Here is a 19,745-nt window from a genome sequence, read left to right as displayed (position 1 = left end):
AATTATATTCAATATCTTCGCTAAGATCGAATCAAACGTAGTGTGCGACAGATACTCAGGTACAGAGAATATCCACAATCTGAGAATTATTTTCAATAAGAAAGTGACTTGTGACAAATAAAATCGAAAACTGACGCATTTCAACTCTTCATTCTTTACAATATCAGAGCGTCAATCAAATTTAATTCTTTCAACTTAAAAATTAATGATAAAAATGACCTTTCCTGTTTTACAAAAACACAGCTTATTCCATATACAATATTATCCCACTGACGTAATTAAATCGATAAAACCAAAGAGTATTTTTGAAAAGTAGCAACAGTACCGTGGTTTAATGAATAGGCACAGAGGTTGGTATATTGTTAACAACTCACTGTAATTGTTGTAGTTATCACACTTAGACATTACAAATTGGAAATTGATATTAAAACGACTCTAATTGACAATCGTGATTACGTCGAAAGAAAACTTGCTGAGTTACTAAATGTCAAGTACTCTACAAGACTTCAAGCTTTTTACTTTTACAGCAGATATTTAAGTACAGTCATTGTTTAAAATATCAACGGCAAAGTGAATAAAGGCCATTATGAAGAAGTAGGCATTTAGGACAACAGATATAATTACTCCTTAAATAGTAGCCTAACTATTAGAAGTAATAACAGCCAACAATTATCAAATAACCTTCACAATGCACTTAACAGAATCATCGATTTTAAGTTCGGGTATAAATATTTTGAACTTGAACGAATTAATTACTTTGTATATACCACGTGGATAAATTACAACCATTAACTGACGTAACACCATTATGGCAAGCACGTACTACGGATTGGTAAATAGTATACTGATAATTTGCGATAAGAAATTGATGATTATTACACGTATCCATACTTGTCAGACCTAACACTAATTTATTCAGGTGCAAGTATAATAACTCGATAGGCAATAGAATTTCTAAACAAACACTTAATATCATCAAATTTGAACCGACGTTCAGAAAAGTTCGTAAGGGACTCATTTTTAGATGATCATCTGACAAGCAGAATCTAGATTTACTATTCACACGAATGAGAAGGTAATTGATACGCGGTCTATTTATACGGATCGTCAAGCAATGTGCATACGTTAGCTAACTTGGATATATCACTTATATCATTGATACGGAGACAGGAAACGTTGCTGTAATGTCATCAGCAACCATCCAGCTACCTTGTCTCCAAGTATCACAGAAAAAGTTAGTTGCTATAGACACACACACAAGTAAACGCAATGTACTCAGAGAACGGACAAATAACAAGAACGACGGACGTACCGATAGAAAGCACGTCTTTGATTCTAAGGAAACTGTAAAAAAATGTTCGCACGGCAATAGAGTCAGTCAAACCAATGAACGGGTTATGAAAGGAATATTAGTAAAACCTAAAAACTGTGAAATTGATACGAATTTACATTTACCCGAAATACGAGATGGAAAAATAAAAAACGTCGAAAAACGATCACAGGATCAAAAGAAGATGCCACGACGCACAGGACTTGAAGAAATACTATTTAAACGGCTACAAACAGAGAAGCTAAATACGCCGAGATGTAAGTTACACTTTGATGAAGATTATCACCATATTACTTGTACAGAGATAATGGAAGACGGCAATCCAAACCATCATATTACTTACGTTAAAACGCATTTACAATTTTATTCTCCATTATTATTACTTAACAAAGTGGGACCGCATAATGTGAAGCATATTAAAGATGATAATGCCAAGTATATAAATGACCATGAAGAACCAATGAGGATCTGGAAACCGAAATTAAAGCAAATTTTATCAACTTCTTCTAAAACGCTTTATAACAGACAAAGTAAAATACATTTGTGTAAGTTTTAGAGATCAAGTTGTTTAAAGCAATCAAACTACTACAGAACAATTATGGTACAGTTTATTTGAATTACAGCAGAGCAATGCGAGGAATCACTTTTTAAGATTTCTATTTTATTTACTGTGAATGTTATTATTTAATTAAATGTATAAACTGAATTATTCTGAGGGTGCATAAAAATCAGATTCGGCTGGATGAACCACCTTTACAAAATATTGTTTAAATAAAATAAATATATTATACTATTATATTAATCCAAAGGCAAATTACTGAAATAAAAACCCCGAAAAGCTAAATGAAAACGATAAGTAAAACAGCCAGAAAAGTTAGCAGAGCTTTCGGGCAACACTAGCCCTTCATCAGTGCAATAATAATATACTATTATATTATTAATATTACATGTCTATGGAGACAAGGTACCATAATTGTACTGTGTTTTGTTGGATTTTAATTACTTACATCTGAGAATGCATATCAACAATTAGCAATCACTAGTATTACAAGATTCATGTTAAATGATCACTCAAAAAAATTCTCTCAAATTTTCATTGTTTAGTGTTAATTTTATTAAATTAATTATTACTTTCAATACTTGTTAAATATACTTTATAATAGAGAGTAATCTGTTCTCATTTTTCTTGTATCCTCGATACTTATGTATGTCAGAAAATACATGTTATTTATAACAAAATCTAAAGTTTACTTCTCAAATAGAATTAATACTGCATAATTGTACATATACTAGCCTGTCCTGCTCAATTGGACAGCAAAGCATACACTCACACAAGTTAAATCTTTGGCCAATCGGTACGTAAATTCAGAATCCTCTCTGCGGCCTCTTTTTTCAACCTATACACACCAACATCATGGAGAGCTGTCTCAGTCGATGTCTGGCTTGCTTGTTCGTTCTGGTTGTCGTGAAGATGTTTAAATAATAAATCTCTCAAAAGTATTGCAGTTCCTGCTTTCAGATTCAGTAAGAGACATGCTTCCTTTATCCTAAAATGTAAAAGATTTCTTTAATGAGATAACAGTATTTAAAATACATTTGTCTGTGTTAAACTCATCAATTACAGGCTTCCACTTACCGTTACCGCTCGTCTGTGTAAATTGGCCCTTAGGAGACACTTTAGGGACCCAACAAAGTGTCCTCTTGAGATTTCCCCTGAATAAAGGTTGGTGTAAAAAGTGTAAAACAAACATTGCCCTTTGTTCATTTAATTGGAAAGTGTCCCCTTACTTAAAGTCTCTCGAAAGAGGGGTTCTACATAGCGCCTACTAGTACTGTTGGTTACCAGTAACCTGCTGTGTTTCTCACACACCTTTTTACCCCCCTTTTCAATAATTTTAGTTACAAGCCAAATAAATATTATAATAATCCATATTATGTCAAATCATCCAAACATTTTAAAGCAAAACCTGGTCAGGTTATGGCCTGTTATCTTGTCAAATCACACCACAAACAATCTTAAAACTTATCTCATCCTATTAAATGTTTGTTATCATCTGTAAGCACTTGTCTATATTTGCTCAACTACAATACAGCCAAATACGTGTTGTTTCTATCAGAACCAAATCACTTTTATCTCTTTCATTTTGCAGGGGTTATCTCGTTAATTTTTGGCGACAAACTTACTCTTTGAAGTAGTTTTCAGGTCTTTGTGTGTAGGCACCAAATAATGGAAACAAACTTCTTGCCATATCAAATTGTAACTGAGCAGCTCCACCCTCATTGAACTGGTTACAAAGAATCATCTAAACAAGAATATAAATTGAGATCAGATGTGAGGCAAGTCTGAGGACCAAAATGGCACTGCCAATTAATTCACGGACTTTATTGACCATTCGTACTTAGCCTAAGGGAAATACACTATACACTAATATTTATGGGAAATATCTAACGCGTTGAGTCGTCCAGCAATTAGGGCAGGGCACTGTAAACCAAAGACAAATAATGTATATATATTTCAGAAAATTGCCAAGGATAACCATAAGCGACTTACTATCCTTCTTAAATCAAAACCGTAGTCTTAAATCATAAACAAAGTCTTTGGGAGTGGAGTTATAATTTGTCATTAGAAAAAATCCTGACACTGACAGGACTTGAACCCAGAACTATGGATTGGTAGCCAAGCATCATAACCACTAAGTCACAGTTATTAATGAATACGGCCACAAAATTGTCAGCTTTATACTCATGGCATCCATGAATTATTTTTTTATTTAAAAAACAGAAATTTCACAAAAAATACCTCTTCATAAAGGAATTTGTTAATCCCTTCTGCCATTAGACGCCAACATATTTTAAACAATGACAGGCATAGTTGCTCTTGAAGAAGGTGCAGATTGTCTTTGACAAAAAGAAGCATTTCACATGCTGAAAACGTCACGGATTGAGCTGCTAAATCCTTGACGGAAGGTAACGAAAACCATCTGAAAACAAGTAAATAAACTCTATAAATGCATACATTTTACTCTATGGTTTTACTAACATATAAACAAGTAATCCTTACAAATAGTAGGGGTTGTTATGCCTCCAGAAACATACCTAAAAACCTTTCACATTGTCTCTATCAAATGTGACAAGTTTTTTATATGCTTATTAACTAACTAACTTTATTTTATATATGCAAGTAGTAGCAAATTCATACTTTTGTATTAACTTATAGCCTTTGCACTGGATCCTGTGCAAAACCATGTACTAGTGACCATAAGCCTATGTATGTGATGATACTTCTAAGGAGCAGATTCATAATTTTGTATTTAATTTCATGGATTTGTACAGTACAGGTAGTTTAATACATAAGTAACCCAAATGTGACTGAAAATAAATAAGTGAGGTAGGAACTACAACGTATTTCTAATGTCTAATTTACACACTGTATAAAAAAATGTTAATTACTTTTCTTTCAAATAAAGTTTAGCTTTTGAATGTAGCTGATTAAAAATGCATGTGTTAATCTTCCTACACATATCCTGTTGCATGTGTTTATATAGCTCTATGATATCGTCAAACACTGCACTCTGCATGGCGTCCAACTCTTCTCCGTCAAGACCTTTGGAGAGCAGGTTAATATCGATGTTGGCACTACTGCTTTCTAAAGCTTGGTTAAATGCGGCCATGTTCTCGTCTTCTGCGTGGTGATATTGCAACTGTAGAAAAAACTGGGAAAAAATTCTTCTTGTTACTGCTGTATACTATAATCCTATGCTCAAGTATAATCCCACCCACAATGTTATGTTTGCACTCACACATGCTATATCTAAGTCTATATGTTTCAATATACGTGTATAGTCCCACCACCTGATTGTCTCAAAATTTCGCATCCAGGACTATACTCCGATATATCTATGTGATAGAAATATATAAATAATGAGAATTATGAGAATGCTTAAAATTGTTTAAAATGTTATATTTTTAACTTAGTTACAGATACTTACTAACTGATCAGACCAGTCTTCAAGAACTCTGATCACGTAATTGACAGAGTTAATGATTGCACAATACACATTGCTGAGAGGGTTGTACGCTTCTTGCTTAGCAACCTGAAGCAGACGAACTCTAAAGTCATCAAGAAGATCAAGTTGAAGAACAAGAAATTGAAGCTGATTGGTTGGAAATGGAACAGTCTTGTAACGATCTAAAAATAAATTTATTTCAGACTTTTTTAAAAATGATGTTTACAAGCTAGTATTTACATACAAAACAGGAAATACAGTTGAGACTCTGGTCTATAGTTTGACCCTAAATAACGCCAAGAGCAAAGACACTTTTTGCCCGGGAGATGGCCAGATCAAACTAAAAAAACTTTGAGCTTTAATTTTACCCTAACCCCTAAGAGAAAGAGTGAATTTTGTGGAGGTAGGGTCAAACAGAAAGACCAAGGTAGAGCTCTTGGTTGAATATACCTGTTATAACTGAAAGTAATGTGACAAAGCTTTCAGCGCATTGTGGCACCTTAAGATCATCTCCATCATTGATGTCTTTATATTGACAACGCCATGCATCAGGGTCACTCAGTAAGGCATCAATCTTCTCAACAGCAACTGTAAATAAAAACAACATAAAAACTCAAAACCCATTTGGTTGATTTAAATAACACTTTACCCACAGCTACACAGATCTCTTAAACTGTAATCATAAACAATTAACTTCATTATTAGATCCACAATTCTTAACGGACATTAACTTACAATTTCTTTCAATTGCCAGCCATCGCTGAAAACAATCTGCCCGAGTTAAAACATTTATACAGCTTGGTTGCCATGGCGGGTAACTATGGGTTACATGAAGCTCGGTTTCAAATGCTAGAAGCTCATCAATAAAATGAGATAACAACTGATCATCAAAGATCAACTCTTGAACATCACTTTCAGCTTTGGAAACCAATACTTCAATCAGTCCACGACAAAATTCCATCTGAAAATATAGTTCCATTAGGTGGTAGGTGACCATTATTAAACAACATTCAAAATCATGATAATATCGATTATTTATAAAACTCTCTTTACCGGAGTCTCACAACAGAGCAACATGAAATAGGTGAGATTGCAGGAGAGATTTTAATTGAAAAGGGGATTGAGTGTAATGGAATTAGGAAGTGGTTCCAGATCTCTGGTGCCTGAGCAAAGAAGCCCTTAGGCACGGAATTTAAAATTATGACATACAGTATAATAATGGTATAAAGCTTATTAATGATAAAACTTACCCTAGCAGATACATGTGACATTTCTTCTCTATCTAATATTGGTTGGATTTCATTATCAAGAAAATCAGCGTGGTCACGAAGCCAAGCAAGAATTTGAGAAAAATAAAATTCAGGCTAAAATGTAAAAAATATGATTTACAATCAAAGTAAGTTAGGAAATGGTAAACAATCAGCATTTATGAAAGTGAAAAGATCTCTAATGAGATAAAGATAATTAAATTTAATTCTTGGTATGCAAAGTTGAACACATGTAATGTTCAACATAGTTTGTTTGGTGTTGTAATAGACCTACCACATAGCTTTTTAATTGCTTTTATTATTTACTTTTAATTTAATTATTATTAAAAATGACAGGTTACTTTCACTTTCCTTGCTAATTGATTTTAAGAATGTTAATGACTTTAACAGAAAACAACATAGAAAATCCAAAAGCTACACCTTTCATAGCACTGTCTATTAAATACTGTATATATTATCTATTTATTGAGAATCATTATATGATTTGCTTGGAATAAATTGCATAGCTTACATTACACATTTAGTAGTTTTACCGTTTACCGTTGAGTTAACAATTACTAAAGTGGTGACCGGCGACTTTAGTAAATTAGGCAGAGTACAATCGAGCACTTTTCTTAAATGAGTAAATACAAATAACAAACCCTTTCTAGATTATTTGTTTGTTTCTTGCCAGAAAAATGAAATTTAAATCGTTTTATAAGTGGCTTGAGAAGTAATTCAATTGGCAGACTGATAGGCTTCTGTCCCGCTAGGCTGCTGCTGCTGCTTGGAGGCTTAGACTCTAACTCAAGGTCTTCACTTTATTACCAATACATTATGGAAAATAAGTATAAAAGGAAAATTATTCTTTATAAGCAGTTCTAGCTGCAGTACATTTACTCTCTAATTTTTTTTTTTATTTCATACTCATCCCACAGCGAGTAACCCGCCAATTACAGGATGGATAAACTATTTAAAATTTCACAAGACAAACATATACACAAGATGCTCTACATAAACAAAGACTTATTATTAAGTCTTTGGGAGTGGAGTTGTAAATTGTCATGAGAAAAAAACCTTGACATATGACAGGACTTGAACCCAGGACCCTTAGATTGGTAGCCAAGCATCATAACCACCAAGCCACAGCTCCACTGCTTGGTTCGCACCAGAGACGCAACATAAGTGAGTAGACCAATCACAAGCGATGGATTATTAGAACTGTCACTTGTCATTGGTTAACACGCATACTTTGCGTTTACGTTCTTGCGTGCGTCCTAGTGGGAACCATGCTTTAATGCCAATTTACACAGATGAGCATTAACGGTAAGCGGAAAATCTGTATCTATCCTGAGCCAAAAACCACCTGTGCGTTCTGCGCTTTGTGTGTGGTCATAAGCAATATTCTATTCTATGGAAAAGAATAGCATAGATTCTATATTTTTATAATGGTTAACGCTCGTCTGTGTAAATTGGCCTTTATGGCACAACCTGTTAGAGCTGTTGCAGTATTTCTATGTGTTTGCAGCTGTAAATCCACTGCAGCCATGACTGACAATAACTATTGTAAGTTGTGAGGCAAGTACTTGGGATTGAAAGGTAAGTACCAAACTACAATGCCATGCACAGAAAGGATACGGTAATTGTAGCTTTAGAAGTAGTGTAAAGAGTGTATCCAGCCTGCTTTGGAAGTCTTCTTTAGTTGCTGTGGGTTGCGGAAGTGATGCCACTTTATTAGCAATAAACGGCCAACCAACAGCAGTTGCTACTTCTTCGAACTCACTGAAAAAAAAGTGTTTTTCCTCCAATTAAATTATGTAATAAAATAAACTACAGTTGTACAAAGTTGTTCAAAGTACAAATAATAAAATGATATGAAGTGGCAAATTCATGATTTTTTAAATAGAGGTGGAGTCTAAAAATTGTAAGTGCTGCACTTTTCGGAGTGTTGACTGCATTTCTTACCCAGAAAGTTTTTCTTTCAAAATGTTGTACCAGAACAAAATAGTTGAATTAACAAACTCAACTAAATTGCAGCATTTTGAATCTTGCAACAACTTGCTGATTTCAACTAATGCTACAAAATGCTTGATAGCACTTGGCATGGCACCTGCTGATATTGATTGTTGAACTTTAACACTATGGAACTGATATGGAGTTGAATTCACCAACAAGGATCCTTGAATGTCAGAACTGAAAGTAATTAACAAAAAAAGCATTTAACTACAAGAAATGCATACTTTTGTACAGCAATATAGGTCAATTTACACAGACGAGTGGTAACGGTAATAAAAATATAGAATCCATGTTATTCCTTATGACCATTTATACACAACGCAGAGCTAACAGGCAGTTTCTGCTCAGGATAGATACATATTCTACATGGGACAAGCTACATGGTTTTCTACTCAACGTAACTTCTCATCTGTGTGTGTGTACATCTCTGGTTATAAAAGCAGTAGGTGTACCACATTAACCAATTAGAAATGATTTTATTGTTAGAAAGTATCTTAATTAACTGAGTTGTATGTTAGATTATACATGTATATATGCATAGATATTAGCCTTTTAGACTCTTTATTTTATATTTCCAGTATTGCAGTTTTTAAAAACATTAAGACGGAGCAGAAATGATGCATTCAGGTAGACCATTCCTTATTTGTTAGGATTGAGAAATATAGAACCCTCTTTCCAACCTCTGTCTGACAATTTTCAACTAAGGCTGATTAGTTAGCTACCTGAGTTGCTGAATAAGTGCCAGCCATTTCATGTACTGCATGCATTTATCAAGTTCATTGACTTTTTTCAATGAACTCCCCAAGTCTTCTCGTAGTGGTGAGCATTGTTCTAAATGAGATTGTACGTCTTTTTTTATTTTTGCATGTTGTTTTTTTAGTTCTGTCACTCGTTGACTGGCTTTACTTGCATCACCTAAAGCCTTCTGAATCTTAGAAGGTGTTTCTTGATTTGCAGATGAAACCTAGAAAATAATTATAAAAGTAAAATTTATCAAGAACGAACCACACACAACAAGGCCAGCAGGTGGGTCTCTATCTTTATTATAAAAAATGCATGCAATTTTAAAATATATATATTGTAGTAATATACCCACACCCTAATACTTTTTGTTTGTATTTTATTTTTAGTAACGTTTCAAAAGTTTTCTCTAGGCCCATAGGATCACTTCCTTTATCTCTATTCACAGCTCGCTAAACAACTTATATTGCCGTGAATACCATATGAAATAGTTTGTAAACCAATATAACAGAGGCTTAGCTGAGGTAAAGTACTGTGTAAACAAATCACATTAGTAACAAAGGTAATGCATTACATGCACTTCTAAAGATAAATTTTCTTCTTTAGCTAAACGAAGAAGTTCATGGGCTTTCTCTAACGATTTGATATCGGAACCAAAACAGGAATTTACGAAACTGGACACGTCGGGTTCAGCCATTTTCCTTATTTTGATATACCGCCCTCAACAATTGAGGGCAACATTTATATTTATTAATGGCGGCTGACGGGAATGGATCAGACGATGTTCCTGACTAAAATAAAATGTTTCTTGCTAACTGTTTAAATATAATAGAGAGGTAAAGTTAGTTTGTGTAATGAGCCAGAAACCAGGGTTTTCCAGCTTCAATAAAGCGAAGAAGGAAAAACAACCGCCTCGGACCACTTTAAGCAGTAAGCGTAAGGAAGGTACACCCAGCAGCCCAGGAAACCCGAGCTCGCCTGGGCTAACGGTTCCATCAGGCAGCAGTAGTGCTCGCCACATCAGCAAGGATGGGAATTCCCCACGACGAAGGGCCCCACTGTTAAGTGAAAGTCAAGATAAAAAGGGTAGTGATAGTCGTCAGTATAAACCGATTTCTAAGGATAATGAAGTACAAAATGCAAAAGGTGATGAGGCAAACAAAAAAAGTAAATCATCCCGCTCGAACGGTGATGATTCCTGTCTGGCAACTGTGCGAATTGGACCGGTGAAAGCCGCTACTGAACATGTTGAATCGAAGGACACCGGTATGAAAAAGGCAAATGGTAAGAACTATTTATACAATCAATGTGCACTGTATTTATTAAATAGTGTTACTCCATGCTGTATTATCTTCTGGAAGTAAGCCAACAGTATTTTTATTTTAATATTAATAATTATTTAAATTTTATTATCTGTACACGTATGTTTGTTTAAATGCATTTAAATGAGTGGAAAATAAACGAAGCGGAACGAAACTGTCCACTTCCCCCCAAAAACTCCAAGATTTATAGTATTAGTAGAACTTTATTACCATTAAGTTTAAGTAGTATTTTAAATAATTTAAATCTTTATTAGTCACATTTCCTTCAGTAATTTTTATAAACAAATTAATTTTTTTACAGATACAATCTTCAGTGACAATTCCAAGTTGTCCATTTTGGTGCGAAGAGTAACGAATACTGAAACAAGCAAAGAGAGAAGACTTGATTCTGTACGCTCATTGAAAGACTACCTAAAGAGTCTACATTACACTAAGGTATAGAATAAAACAAAAATTGAATGATCTCATCTGTGTTTAATTTAATTCACATTTACATAATTTAAATTAATTAAAATAGATTAAATAGTGAAAAGCATAAAATGATTACTTCAAATTCATAATCAGTTCATATACAGAATTCATTCATATAAACATAGATTAAATTATATAAAAAAAATATAATATAACAAGTTTTTTTTATAGATTTTTTGTTGATTTTGAAAACATGTACTACTTTACTTTTCTTGTCTGTGTAATTTAAAAAGGAAATAAAATATCAACTATAAATTTAATATATTAATTCAATTATTTAATATTGTTTATACTAATTTATGTTTCCTTTCAGGAAGTTGCTAAGAATGGAGAGAATTTGCTGAATGTATTATACAATGTAATTTGTGAAAGGTTAGTATATTATTTCAGTTTTAAAGGATATCTTTATAATGTTTGGTCACAAAACTTTGAGATTTCCAATTCCATTAGGTTCAGGCTCTTGGTCCATAAAGCTGTGGCCATATTCACCAATCACACTTAAGATATTTCCCTTATTTCACTTAACTTAATAAATATTTAAGTATTTCCTTACATTTTTAAAATGTTTCCTTTAGCCTATGTGTGAATGGTGAATATGGCCACAGGCCTTTATCTCAAGCTATGCTTCATTGCTTTCAATTATGTCTTTAAATATTCAATTATGGATGGAGTAAAAGCAGTTGTTTAGGCACATTCTTATTACTTATTCATGGTAAATTCTATTAATTTAACATGACAAATAAATATAATTATTATTACAATATTGAGTATATAGGTGAATACGTTTATCTTATAGAAGCACTATTATTATTATAATGTGCCTTTTAATTACAGTAAAAGTTTAAATGAAGCCAAGTGTCTACTTGTTGATTGCCTTGTGATCACAGCACATATATTGGGACAGAATGCAACCAGGTAATCTGTTCTTTGTTATCATCTTTAATTACTAACTGTAGTGTAATATTTATTCTTAAAATGATATCTGGTTCAAGATAGTGTCTTCTGTCCTAATTATCAATAGCACATTATGATATAAATTAAAGTAACTACACAGAATGTGGATTTTGACTCTCTCATGGTACAACCTTCTACTATATAAGTAATAATAAGCATAAATTCCATAAGTATTTAGTGGTTCTAGCTGACATGAATACAATCACATTTCTTTGCTCTAAAAAAAAATATTAAAATAAATTTTGTTTTCAATTGGTATGGTTTTTTTTAATTTAAAAAGGTTTTTCCAGTTGATATTTTCAAAACTACAACTTACACCGTCGGATGAAACCAAAATACACCTAATGACTATTGTATCAAAGGTAAACATTTTGTTTTAGTGTCCCAATGTTACATACATGAACATGTTCGACTTATTGGTAGTGATGTTGATTGTGTGGATGATGATAGGAACGACATTTTTGTGGATGATATCATCATCAATTGCAATTTGAATGTGAATATATATTTTATGCATTTTATAGGCTTTGAAAGAGGATTGTAGCAAGCAAGATTTCAAGCTGTTGACGTCGATGTTGATGAAGAACTTACAGAAAGTCTTGGAAAATATATTTTCCGCAGGTATACCTTTTGTCACAGTTGTATATAAACAGTGTGGATTGAAATGATCAAAAGTAGTATATTTCTACTACATAGACCATTTGGAATCAATACTTTCTTTCAAAGTTCTCCTATAGTAGATCAAATTTCTCCATAATGAGATTACTTTTATTCTTGTACCATCTCTTTCTTTAGGCTAGAATTCTAAAAGAAGTATATTTAACTGCAAAGACCATTAAGAACCAATACTTTTCTTTCAAAGTTCTCCTATAGTAGATCAAATTTCTCCATAATGAGATTACTTTTATTCCGGTACCATCTCTTTCTTTAGGCTAGAATTCTAAAAGAAGTATATTTAACTGCATAGACCATTAAGAACCAATACTTTTCTTTCAATTTTCCTCCTTCTCTATGCTTCCCTCTAAACATAGAGATATTACAGCTCTAAAGAAGAACGTAGGTGTATATCAGTAAAACTATTGTTTTTAATTCAGATTTGTTGGTGCCTTCATTGGATGCAATTGGTGTTATAGCAAGTGGGTATCCTGATGTTTTTGCTCCATATTTTAGGGTAAGTTTTTTATTTTCATCTCAAAGTTATTTTAAATTATTTCTACTTCAATATTAGTTTCAAGTTAGAAGTTCATAATTAGGTTATATAATTTAAACAAAACATTCTAAAGTAGAATAACTTTGACATGGTCTCTTACAAAAAAAGTATTATTAGGAAAATGTAATATGATACAGTGTATTGATGCTTGAAGGCCATGTGACCACTATTATATTTATATTGGTTTACTTATATTGGTTTTATTTCCAGGAAACGGTTGATATTGTAGTGGGCTGGCACATTGATTCAACACAAAAGAATTCTGTAATTGACGCCTGCTCAGGTTTGTGAACTTTATTCAATCAATCATAATTTTTTTTGTAAAAATAAAAAATTAAGTATAAAATATATACAGTTATTATTTACAGTAATGATAATAATAAAAATAAATTGCATTCAAATAAACATTAAAATATCCAGTACTTTTTAGATGTGTATTGCCTAGTTTACAAGTACATGTCAAAGGTTATTTTTTTAACCCAATCTTTACAGATATTCTTGTAATTTTACATGAATTCTGGGTGGCTGATTTGGCTTTCTCAACTACTCTACTGGGCCAGTTTCTCGAGGATATAGAAGGCTATGCGGAGGTAAGTTTAACATAGTTTTTAAGTTTAAACCTCCAATAGTAACTAAATACCTATTCTTAATTGTTATCAACTAAATTAAAAACAATTTTTATCATTGTATGTCAACAATGATAAGGCAAACTGTTTTGGAGAAGGAATTTGGATCTAAAGTTTGATGTGCCCAAATATGGTAGAACTATGCTTACATATGGTAGTGATATGACATCATCATGTCCATATATGGGCAGATCACATTTTTTTGACACATAAAGTTTGATAGTGTAGGCAAAGCTTTAGACTTGGAAGGCAAGCTACAGTAGTTAAGTACAATGTAAAGTATAATTTTCTTATTGAGGTTATTTTTGCTAGGATTTTGTGGTTGAAGATTCAGCAAGTAACACTGACATCCCACCACCAGAAGTATGCAAGACTAAAATACTGGAACTGATGAGGTAACATTTGATTATTGTTATGTCATGTGGAGGTCAATGAAATCCCTATAAAATGTATCTTAATTTAATATATTTCTGTCTAGGAAATTCCTATGAAATGTATCAAAACTCAAACTATTACTCTCAGGGTGATTCCTATGAAATGTATCTTAATTCAATATATTAGTCTCAGGGAAATTCCTGTGAAATGTATCTATTCAAGTCAATCTATTGCTGCTAGGAAAGAGAAAAAAAAAGTATTCTAATTCAATATATCTCAATGATTTCCCAAAGTAAGGTACTATTGAGTGAGTGAGTGGCCGAGCGGTTAAGACAGTGGAACCGTAATTACGTAGCCATAACTTTGGTAGGGTTCGAGGCTCACTCGCTCCATGGTTCTGGTGGTAGAACGAGTCTTCTCGGATAAGGACTATAAACCGTAGGTCCAGTGTACACATAGCTCATGCGCACTTTAAAGAACCTAGTACATCTTTCGAGACGAGTAGGGGGTTACCCCGGTGTACTAGTCCACACAAACACAGCCACTGTCACACACAGCCACTGTGCAAATTGGGACTGGACCGTTTTAGAGGTGTTTACCACCTGTTGGTCCAGATCCTTCACTAACTGAGTTAGTGAGAAGTCGAATAAATAAAAAAAAATAAATAAAATAAAATAAAAAATATTATAATATTCATTGTGTTTGTTGAAGGGTGTTTTCAACTGTAATGCAAGCTTTAGGCACAAACTTTACACCGGCACAAGGACCACCTATCACTGAAGGTTACATCGTTGAGGTAAGTAAACACTTGGATAGATCATGGATATATACAGCCAGATATGGAACACAATAGCCAATCAGTCAATGAACCGAATCAAGTCAAAAAAGCAAAAGCATTTGATTTTTTAATTGAGTAGGAGTTAAGTAAAATGTTAGATAGTGGAAACATATGTATATTGTTATTTTATTTTGTAGATATTTAGAAGTCTGATAGTCTGTGTGAACATAACACAGCAGAGTCGATATGACCGAGTTGTTACATTTCATGGTAAGCATTCATTTAAATATAAGTAAATCATCATAAATAATGAGATGATGATCCTTCCCACTTCCTTTCAAAGGCTAATTTATTTTCCCCCACATATGGGTGTAGTGACACAATAGCATGGTGCCTGCCAGGATCTGGGTTTAACTCTGGTGGTGTACAAGTATCAATATTTGTCTTGGTTAGATGTTTTGGCCTTCTCTGACGTACCTTATACTAAGTACATTGAGAATAGTAACATAGTTACAAACATTTAGAATATTTTTCTTATCATTACTTGAATTATTATTTTCTTTGCAGCCAACCAATGTCTGTTACTGTTGTGTGAGTGTGTGCAGACTAATCTGTCAATAGCCGCTACGGACCTACTCAAGCATGCCACTGTACAACTAAAGCTTCTACTTGAGAACCATCTTACTTTTGGGAAACCACTTAATATTCTTCTTGACATCATTCAGATAGTAAGAACATATACTATCATCATTGATTCATATTTTGTTTCGTTTATTCAACACATTCTCCACATATATAAAAAGCATTATAATACAACTAATGTATGTGTTATAAATAATAATAATGATATAAACAAGTTTGATAACAAGTAAACACATGAGGGTTTGTTTGTTATTATTTATTTATACTGGATGACCTCTTCTTTCAAAAAATGGTCTCCCAGAGGGCCAGTTATCAGAAATCAGTGGCTGTGAGTGACCATGGCTGTGTGTGTACTATACCGGGGTAGACCCTCTCCACTCGTCTTTAAGATGTACTAGGTTCTTTACAGTGCAGCTAGATATGCACACTGGATCTATGGTTTATAGTCTTTATCCTGGAAGACTCTTTCTACCACCAGGTCAAGTGAGGCTTGAATCCTTGCCGATGTTTTGGCTACGTAATTACGGTTCCACTGTCTTAAACTTGGTGTTTAACACGCTTTCTTACCAATCACATGGGTTGGGTTTGTTGGTCGTCTCTGTCTATTGTTGCATCAGATCCTGAGTAATTGCTCCTTTATAAAGTAAAAGATACAGTTTAGTACCATTGATCAGTTTATGATTGATTTATTTAACTTCTTTATAAAGGTGTTTGAATGCTGTACACGTGATATATCACCAGGAATCATCTTGGGCTTAATTGGTCCACAGTCTGTCGTACACCAACTCAGATACCAGCCTACTAACATGGTAAAGTTACTGATTGTGTCTTTATATAAAATCTCTTACTGCAAAATACAGTAGTTGTATTGCACTCAGTGTAATCTTGCTGTCGCATCTATATATAAATTTACGTAAGGGCAAAAATCGGTAATCGTGCGTTATTTCTAGAATGTTTACTCGATGGTATATAAAGTTGGTTCGTACTTTCGGTACTAATTTTAACCACCTGATGTAACCATGTTTACTAATTAAATTGAGTTCGATAATTAGTTATTGACGATTAAAACAAATTTAGGTTCAACGATTTGCCCCAAATAGGGGTGTTTTCCGATCGTGGTATACACTGTCTAATGGATGTCAATTTGAAAAATACCCGCACACAATAATACGAGGACGCTTCGCATTTTCCTATCTCCTCCTACGATAATTGTTTTTAATAGCTGAAAACCGGTTGAACAGTTCGAGTACAGCATCATAATGTTGAAGACAGGCCGATTTTCTTTAAAAAATGCTATTTTGATACATGTAATATACGTTTTTACAAATGTATTGATTTGTGATGAATGGAACATTCCAAATTATTTGGTTTAACCATAGAGGTATAGATTTAGATTTATGGGCCCCCTTGGAGAATAAACATAAATAGTATTGCAATGCTGTACAATACTGTTAAGGTATTAACCACTTTTGATCGCAATTTGAATCGCAAATTTCGTACTGTGAGTGTTGGTACTGTTAGATATAATAACAAATATACAAATAAACGTTATTACTGTGAGTGTGGGTAGGCCCTACTGTTAGATTATAAACATATAATATACAAATAAATAAACGTTATTACTGACAGTTGCTTCTCAACGTTTGTAGTAGTGGTGTATCGTTACATGTACTTTACTATTTCAATAGACTATGACAGTGAGAGTTTTAACAAAGTATTAAATCGTAAATGTTTTACTGTATTTAGTGGTATATTATTTATAGGCCTATAAAACATTAAAAACAATATTTCGTTACTGAGTGGATAAGAATATATTTTAAAATGTTTCCTCTTTGTACCTATCTTCTTCCCCCATCCCTCAACCCTTAATGTTACATACAAAACACAAATTGGGTTTGTTTAAATGAGTCCAAATAAAAAAATTTGACTCATTTTGTTTCTCTCTCGGAAGTAATTCCCAGGGTGCTAATTTTAGCTGACTACATAAATCATCGTGTATATTTATTCGTTTCTGTAAACGACAATGTATTATAGTCCTGCAGTACGTACATTTGAAATCTCCATTTTTTTCTCGCTGGAAAATACTGTGTATTCGAGAACTATATGTGGGCACGACCTAGATGGTACGCGAGCGAAGCGAGCGTGCCATCTAGTTAATTGTAATTTCTTTTCTTTATTTCTAGTACCTTCCAAATCTTGTAACATTCTACCGAGCACTTCTGTCCATCAAGAACATACCTTCATTAGAGGCTGTTTACAAGTAAGTGGCTCAGTAACCTGCTGCTAAACTTTTAGGGTTTGCATTCAAGTCTGATATATTTATTTATATTCTCTATTGTCACTTGATAGGCTAATGGAGACACCCCTAAATTCTTAATATTGACTGTAAGCTTGATGATAATATTTGTATTTATTCAACATTGTTTTTACAAAGGGAGCTCTATAGCTTTAGATTCATAATGTTAAAATTCACATACAGTTTTAAAACCTAAAATGTTAAAAGTTAAAATTCACATACAGATTCTAAAGTAAAAATGTTAAAAGCTAACTTGTTTTTCTTTCCAGTTGTATGTTAAGTGATTTGGAGATGGCATATAAGAAGTTACTTAAGCTTGCTGGTAGTACAGCCAACATCAACATTGTCAAAAACAATTGTTTTTCTGATGTGGAGTATACAGAGGAAAAAGCAAAAATAGCAGTTATTCTAAACCTATCTGCTTTATCCAAGATTGCAAGCACAAAATCGTCAATCATTGGGGTATGTAAATATTATTAAATCTCCTCTATTGAACATTTTAAGTGATTATTATTTTTTATTTAGCATTGTATAAGCTGGACTCTTAATGAAAAATAAATAAAAGTCCTTGTTATATTTTCATTCAGGATCTTTTTTTTTTTAAATTTAAAAACATTTTCTTTTTTAGTGTACATTAGTGAAGGATGGGACCAACAGGTGGTAAACACCTGAAGCGATCCAGTCCAAATTGCACAGTGGCTGTGTGTGACAGTGGCTGTGTTTGTGTGGACTAGTACACCCTACTCGTTCCGAAGGATGTACTAGGTTTTTTAAAGTGCCCATGACCTATGGTTTATAGTCCCTGCAGCTGATTCTAAAATGGGCAACACCTTAAATCTGTATTATATATTTTGTAATTTTTTCTCAGATGTGGGCACTGTCGCCTAATGTATTTGATCTTTGCACTCATCATCTGTCCTTACCTGATTGGAAGATTGCAGAGCATTTCCCATCTGTTCATTTCTCTCTGTTGCTTATTATATTTACACACTGTGAAAGGTAATTTATATTTTCTAAGGAATAAAAGGAATAACTAAATAAATATGGCACACTGTTTTGTTGTTATATTCAGAATGGAACTATTATTTGTAATAGTGTTATTGTTATTAATTTAGTTTTTTATTGCCAAATAACTACCGTTTTTCTAGTCATGGGCACTTTGTGACCAGCTGTCTGCCAAGAGTTGGTGGTATGTTTGATAGCAGTCTTATGGCAGGATCAACATCCAAGACAAGTGGTTATCTGGAGAACATCTTACAGTTACTGGCAGACATCCTTCCACATCCATCTCTCTCATTCGACTCACGGTATTACATCTATCCTTACAACAATTTAACTATGGAAACAGTAAACACAAAATATTAAACATGTTCATAGACCTAATGAAAATGGGCTGTTCTGACCTACATTGACTCAAGCAGTCCACACCATCTGGGAGACTTGTGATGGCTTCTGTTTCACGACCTCTTGTCAGATCCTCCTATCTTGTTATGTTCTAGTTGCACTTGTTAGGGATCCTTGGTTTCTTGATGTGCAGTCTGCCTTCACACAGTCTAACCATTTCTTGGCTGGTCTCCCTCGTCTATTCTCTTGGACAACTTCACCTAAAAGTAAATGGGCTATCCACTTTATTTTTATTATTATATTATACCACCAAGCATTTAAGCTTGTACTTTGTGTCATTGCATAACATTATGTTACTGTCGCAGCTAAGATTTGAACCTAGAGCT

At 33.4% G+C, this 19,745-nt stretch overlaps 2 protein-coding genes across 2 annotated transcripts in view; one reads left to right on the top strand and one right to left on the bottom strand.

Annotated features, from left to right (window-relative positions):
* Positions 1-2,237: 2,237 nt before the first annotated feature.
* LOC140047097 (RAD50-interacting protein 1-like) lies at positions 2,238-9,490 on the bottom strand. Its single transcript, XM_072091916.1, has 12 exons — positions 9,323-9,490; positions 8,550-8,777; positions 8,223-8,366; positions 7,247-7,403; positions 6,588-6,701; positions 6,073-6,298; positions 5,788-5,925; positions 5,320-5,519; positions 4,781-5,043; positions 4,131-4,311; positions 3,515-3,633; positions 2,238-2,877 (listed from the first exon to the last, which is right to left on the bottom strand). The coding sequence occupies exons 1-12, from the start codon at positions 9,361-9,363 to the stop codon at positions 2,667-2,669; spliced, it is 2,022 nt and encodes a 673-aa protein (XP_071948017.1). The 5' UTR covers positions 9,364-9,490; the 3' UTR covers positions 2,238-2,666.
* A 633-nt stretch (positions 9,491-10,123) lies between these two features.
* Positions 10,124-19,745, top strand: part of LOC140058841 (serine/threonine-protein kinase SMG1-like) — a 42,811-nt gene continuing 33,189 nt past the window's right edge. Inside the window, exons 1-18 of the mRNA XM_072104602.1 lie at positions 10,124-10,625; positions 10,965-11,098; positions 11,448-11,506; positions 11,969-12,049; positions 12,369-12,450; positions 12,613-12,709; positions 13,183-13,259; positions 13,509-13,581; positions 13,791-13,888; positions 14,237-14,319; positions 15,011-15,095; positions 15,275-15,347; positions 15,645-15,805; positions 16,427-16,528; positions 17,903-17,979; positions 18,285-18,477; positions 18,884-19,014; positions 19,164-19,322. Coding sequence (XP_071960703.1) covers positions 10,196-10,625; positions 10,965-11,098; positions 11,448-11,506; positions 11,969-12,049; positions 12,369-12,450; positions 12,613-12,709; positions 13,183-13,259; positions 13,509-13,581; positions 13,791-13,888; positions 14,237-14,319; positions 15,011-15,095; positions 15,275-15,347; positions 15,645-15,805; positions 16,427-16,528; positions 17,903-17,979; positions 18,285-18,477; positions 18,884-19,014; positions 19,164-19,322 — 2,195 coding nt within the window. The 5' untranslated portion in view covers positions 10,124-10,195. The remainder of the gene's footprint in view (positions 10,626-10,964; positions 11,099-11,447; positions 11,507-11,968; positions 12,050-12,368; positions 12,451-12,612; positions 12,710-13,182; positions 13,260-13,508; positions 13,582-13,790; positions 13,889-14,236; positions 14,320-15,010; positions 15,096-15,274; positions 15,348-15,644; positions 15,806-16,426; positions 16,529-17,902; positions 17,980-18,284; positions 18,478-18,883; positions 19,015-19,163; positions 19,323-19,745) is intronic.

Source organism: Antedon mediterranea, chromosome 1, assembly GCF_964355755.1.
Source record: "Antedon mediterranea chromosome 1, ecAntMedi1.1, whole genome shotgun sequence".
NCBI classification, from domain to species: Eukaryota; Metazoa; Echinodermata; class Crinoidea; order Comatulida; family Antedonidae; genus Antedon; species Antedon mediterranea.
This window is presented reverse-complemented; position numbering and strand designations above follow the sequence as displayed.